General features: G+C 34.8%; 1 protein-coding gene across 1 annotated transcript in view; it reads left to right on the top strand.

The window, feature by feature from the left end:
* The first annotated feature begins 5,965 nt into the window (after positions 1-5,965).
* LOC111406661 overlaps positions 5,966-6,434 on the top strand; it is a 6,876-nt gene continuing 6,407 nt past the window's right edge. Inside the window, exon 1 of the mRNA XM_023036049.1 lies at positions 5,966-6,427. Coding sequence (XP_022891817.1) covers positions 6,188-6,427 — 240 coding nt within the window. The 5' untranslated portion in view covers positions 5,966-6,187. The remainder of the gene's footprint in view (positions 6,428-6,434) is intronic.

The raw sequence follows: 6,434 nt of genomic DNA on the forward strand, positions 1-6,434 counted from the left end.
AAGTGTTTCATCATATATTTTAAGAGACACATGTTCATAGCCTTTGGAAAAAACTAGAGAGTTTTTATGTGAAGAAGAATGCTCAAAATAAAGTTTCTGCTATTAGAATGCTTTCAAGTCTAAAGCCGAAGGAAGGGAAATGCTGACATTTAAGTGAATTCCAAGTCTTGGTAAATCAGTTGACCATAATGAAAATAGTGATAAATGATGTGATGCAAGCACTATTACTTTTAAGTTCATTACCTGATAATTGGGAGACTTTTGTGGTATTACTTAGCAATTCTGCTCTGAATATGCACAAACTTACTCTAGTTAAAGACAGTTTGTTTGATGAAAAAATAAGAAGGAAAGACTTTGGTAGGAATAATGCACGAGCTCTTATTACATAAAATAGAGGAAGGAGTAAGAGCAGAGCTCCTAAGGAATGTGATAGCTTTAGAAGTCGGCAATAGCAAGAATAATTGTCAAATGTTTTTACTGTGATAAAGAGTGTCATATAAAGAAACATTGTATGACTTTAAAAAAATTAAAGAGAAGAAAAATAGAAAGAAGACTGATCAAAATATAGCAACCAGTGCTTCAGACGAGGAAGCCATCATAGTAATTTTTTTTGTTGAAGACGAACAGTGTTTTCATGTTGTAGGTTTGTTTGTTTAATGAGTTATTGACTCAGTGGCTTCTTGTCATGTTACTCCAAGACAAGAGCTCTTCACTTTATACAAATCGGGTAACTTTGATAGGGTGAAGATGGGTCTTGACAGTTTTGTCAGCAATGTGGAAATTGGTGGTACTTATCTTTAGAAGGATATTGAATGTAGCTTGACATTGAAGAATGTGTGAAATGTTCGGGACATGCTCCTGAATTTGCTATATATACGTGCCTTTAATGAAGTGGGATATAACAGTTAGTTTGGCAATGAAAGATGGAAACTAATAAAAAGGTCGATGGTATTTACTAGAGGAAAGGTTTGTTGTACATTCTACAAGACACAAACAAAGGTGTGTGGCAAAATAGTGAATGCAACTGAAAGTGATTCTTCACAGACTTATTGCACAATTGGTTGGCTACATGATTGAAAAGAGGATTGCAAATTTTGGTAAGGAAGACACTCATTCCTTTTACCAAATGTACATCATTAAATTCTTTTGATTACTAATTACTTGGTAAACAACATAGAGTTTCATTTCAAAAGTCCTTTAGTAGAAAGTCTAATATTTTATATTTAGTGTATTATGATGTTTATGGTTCTATTGAGGTGGAGTCTTTATGTGCTAATAAGTATTTTCTTATTTTATCGATGATGCTTCACGAAAATTGTGGATTTTTTATTTGAGATCAAAAGACCATTTTTTTTAACACTTCAAAAAATTTTAAGCCATCGTGGAATGAAAAAATGTAAAGGTTTTGACATGTCTCCGAACTGAAAATGGAGGGGAATGAACCATACCATTGTGGTAAAGGTCAGAGCATGTTAAGGATGACTCGATTACCTAAGTCACTCTGGGATGAAGCTGTACATACGGCGTGCTACCTAATCAATTAGCCTCCATCAATTCCTTTGGATTTTGAAATTTTAGAAAATGCGTGGACAGGAAATTATGTTTCTTATTCTCACTTAAAATTTTTTTGATGCAAAGCATTTGCACATGTGCTTAAAGGACAATAGTTTAAATTTGATGATAAAGCTAGTACTTGCATTTTTGTTGGTTAAGAAGATGCAGAATTTGGCTATAGACGATAGGATTCGGAGAAGAAGAAAATAGTCAAAAGTAGAGATGTGATTTTTATGGATATCATATGTTGGTAGATTCGAGAAATATGGGAATCAAAGACGTGTTAACGAAAGTGTCATTGACCTTACAGTCGTATCTTTACCTCCAGACAGTGCTACTCATGGGATAGAGACACATGTTGACAGTCGTGTTGATGAGCCAGTAGAAATTGATAAGGATGATCTAGAAGATGTCGAGCCAGGAGAACAACTTACTATATCTGAACCTCCGGTTAGAAGACTACAAGTGAGCATCATTCACAACTCGGTATCCTGCATCGGATTATGTGTTGGTAGCCGATGAGGGAGAGCTGGAATGCTTTTAGGAGATAGAATCTCGTAAGGATAAACAGAGTTGGATAAAGGCTATGCAGAGAAAGATGAATTCTTTGCAAATGAACAATACTTATGAGTTAGTAGAGCTTCCTAAAGGTTAAAAGACATTAAAAAATAAATGGATGTTCAAGCTAAAGAAAGATGGTGAAAAGTTAGTGAAGTATAAATCTCGATTGATGGTAAAGGGCTTCGGTTAGAAGAAAGGGATTAACTTCGATAAGACATTCTTTCTGTTGTCAAAATATATTTCATTCGAATGGTTTTGAGTTTAGTAGCTAGTTTTAATCTTGAGCTTGAGCAGTTAGACGTGTCGCCTTTCTCCATGGTATTTTGGAGAAAGAAATCTACATGGTTTAGTCAGAGAGACTTGAAGTAAGAGGAAAATAATATATGATTTACAGGTTGGAAAAGAGTTTTTATGGGTTAAAACAGGTTCCTATTTAATGGTATAAGAAATTTGATTCTTTTATGGTGGGTCATGGTTATTCTAAGATAGATGTAAATCATTATGTTTATGTCAGAAAATTCTGTGGTAGTAACTTCATCGTTCTTTTGCTATATGTAGATGATATTTGATATTGGGGTAAGATGTTCAGTTGATATGCAGTTTGAAGATAGATTTGTTCAAGTCATTTGACATGAAGGATCTTGGACCAACATGACAATTTTTGGGGATGTATATTCATCATGATAAAAAAAGCCAGAACGTTATGCTTATTACGTGAGAAGTATGTAGAAAAAGTACTGGTAAGGTTTAACATGAAAAATTCTTAACCAGTTGAGATACCACTTGGTAGTCACTTCAAATTGAGTAAGGTAACTTGTCCTTTTAAGAAGGAAGATAAAGAAAGAATGGCAGAGATTCCTTACTCCTCTATGGTTGGGAGTTTGACGTATGCTATGGTTTGTACACGACTAGACATTATTCATACAGTTGGAGTGGTTAGTAAGTTTCTTGTCAAGGATAAGGAGCAATAGGAGACAGTGAAATGGATGTTTAGATACTTAAGAAGTATTTCAAAGACGTACTTAACCTTTAGAGGTTCAATACTGATGTGGAGGGCTTCACAGATGCAAATATGATTGTGTGATCTTGATGGTAGAAAATCATTTTCATGATACTTGTTCACTTTTGCAGATGAAGCTATCTCGTGGTAGCCAAACTACAGAAGTGCGTTATCTTATTTACAATTGTGGCTGAGTACATTGCAGCAATTGATGCAACAAAAGAAATTCTTTGGTTGAAACGATTTCTTCAAGATTTTGGTTTGAAGCAAAATGGGTATATAGTTAATTACAACAGTCAGGGATCATTAGACTTGAACAATAATGTTATTTATCATTCTTGGATGAAGCACATTGATATGAGATATCACTGGCTACAACAAGAAGTGGCAGAACAATTGACATTGTTAGAAAAAATTTATATGTAGAAGAATTCAGCTAATATGTGACAAATGTTGTAACTAGATAAAAGTTTAAGTTTTGTGCCGAACTGATTGATATGGACTCTAACTAATCTGTTAGAGGATATTATCTTTTCTCGGTAGGTTGGAGGGGGAGATTGTTATATGAATTTTCCTGGTAGGTTAGAGGGGGAGATTGTTATATGAATTTTCCAGCCCATAAGTAATTAGTGGGCCAAATCACTATTATATTGTATTTTAGGTCAAAGTTGGTGGCTGTTTAATTGGAAAAATAGAGAAAAACATGGCTGTTAGAAAAATAAAGGCTGCTACATGAGAAAGCAAGAAAATCGTGGCTGCGTGCGTGTGGGAAAGAGGGAGAGAGAAATAGAAAAGATTTTTCTTTCAATCGTTAGGTGTGGATTTCACACAAGTACTTTTCTCTACACAATACAAATTGAGAATTTCTCTTAGTGGCATATTTTGGGTACTTTAAAGATATGTAGTATTCAAAGTGACTATCTCACGGGTTTCATCAAACTAGTGGTTTGATGGTGAGATTATTTATTTTCTTAGGTACTGATCATTGCTGTATTTCTCAATTTGTTGAGAACTCAAGTTTTGAGCATAAACTAGAGTATTTTAAACGGCATTTTATTATAGTGAATTTTGCCGAAATTGCCCCGTGATCTTTTTCCTTCTACAATGTAAGGCTTTTTCCATGTAAAAATTTGGTGTTATGTTCTTTTGTTTTGCTTTGATCCTTTACTTACATGTTTGATCACTCTAGTTAGTTGTTTGAATTGTTGAATTTATTCTTGCAATAAGGAATAATTGCTCAATATATTTGACAATAAACAAAATAGAATTTAGGGACTATTTAGATATATAATTCAATGTACAAATATATGGTACCGATTGTTTGATTCACGCGAGACATAATAATATAAATAAATGAATTCATTATTATTGGGCCTTTGCATTATTTCTAGAAGCCATAAATTCTCACTATGTATTGCATCAAAAATATATTCAAAATGTTAATAACATATGAAACAATGAGATGTACATCAGTAATACTGGTCATTCCCAGTGAGGCAATATTATTATCAAGTAATAACGAACTTGGGGCTCGGCCACTCGTGTGTGTTAGAACGTTACGAGGATGAGTTTCCTATCTCTCCAGCAACCCCATTACTTTCTAAAACGATTTCTCAACTATCAATCGATAAATATATAGATGAAGATAGCATTATACCATCAACAACTTTAGTAATGATCGAATATTTGTCATAGTCTTAAATTTTATTTGACGTGGGTTGAATTATAGTAAAGTATGTTGGAAAATGGGTCTTTAGAACTGACTTTTGACACAATTTTAAGTTTAAATTCCGTGAGAAGATAGAAATTATATATTTATTTGCCAAAAGTAATAAATGGGTGAATGAGAAATTAGAGTTCAAAGTGGACCATTGAAAAATGATTTATGTTAGAGGGAAAATTATATTGAAGTAAATCCCACATAGGAAGTTGATGAAAGCAATGACCATTTTATATACGAATACAATTTAAAAGGGTGTAATCATGTGTAGACTTTCTCTCCACGTGCCCGCACAGGGAGTGCAAATCAAGGACCAAAATTGTACATCGAGCCTTGAACTTGTATGCGGGCACGACCTTTGTACACGAATGTCAGATCGAACGGAGCAAAAATTAGTCCCTAAGGAGGGTCCATATTTTGCAATTTTTTTGCTTTCTTCAACTAACTTTTTGATTTTCAAGACTATTGAAACTCCAATGTTTATTGCCATTACAATATTGAGTTAATTGACAAATTTACTCACCATTCATGGGGGCTAAGGTTATGACTAAGGCCGTTTTTCACCATTCTTCCACTATTTTTTCAACACCTGAATTCCAATTCAAGTTCCATATTTCTGCAGTTTCAATCTATTTTTCTTTGCTGTAAAAGATCAATTTATATTATTCTATAATATTGTAACAAAGTTACCAATAGAATTATCAGTATCATTATTAATAGATTTGTCACCAATTTGGCATTTTTCTAGTAGTGGTTCCAGGATTTGCGTAACCAAATGACAGAAAGTACAAGGCCAGGCAGGAAGTAGCCTTTCATGTGCCAAAATATATATGTGAAGTGTGTTTTTGGTTTGCTTTGGGAGTTTCGTGATGGACACATCAGAGAAGACTTGAACTAGTTCTTATCTGAACAAAATAAAGTGTCATTGTGAACCTACAGTGGAATAGTTAAAATTTTGTGGCTTGGTGGAATATAGAGTGATGGTTGGTCGGTGTCGATGAGTTTGACAATTATAATTAAGACTCGACTTTATTCACTACTTTATGCTATAGTGTACAAGTTGTCTTGAAATTTGTATCTATTATTTGTTCCATAATCGATAAGGATCCGAGGAACAGCATTGATTATCGATCTATTTTGTGCACAAGGAAACCTTTCCAAGCCTTTGTTACTCATATCACATTATTGTTCTGTTTGTCCTACTAACATATTGGAAGGGAGAGAGATACTTTTAAGCAAAGAGCTTGTACATATGCTTGTTAGTCTTGTACCTATTCATGTGAGAGTTGTAGCTGCACTGATATTTCGATGACTCGTACCTTGACTAGAAACCCTTCGTATTTCCACCAAAAATGGCTCTCAAATCCAGCACCATGACAACGCGCCACCACACGCGCCTCCTTCTCTGGTTCGCCTTCGCGTCAAGACTTCTGGTTCTCACCCTGATAATCCTCTGGCGATCAATTCTCAGCCCGTACGACACATCCGCTTCAATAAACCCCCCCTGCCTCTCGTCCTCGTCCTCGTCCTCTTCCAATTCCTCAATTCCAAACCCGAACTCGCCGCGGATTCTGCTCCCCGGCCTCGGTTCTGCAATCG

The sequence above is a fragment of the Olea europaea genome, chromosome 12, assembly GCF_002742605.1.
Source record: "Olea europaea var. sylvestris chromosome 12, O_europaea_v1, whole genome shotgun sequence".
NCBI lineage: Eukaryota > Viridiplantae > Streptophyta > Magnoliopsida > Lamiales > Oleaceae > Olea > Olea europaea.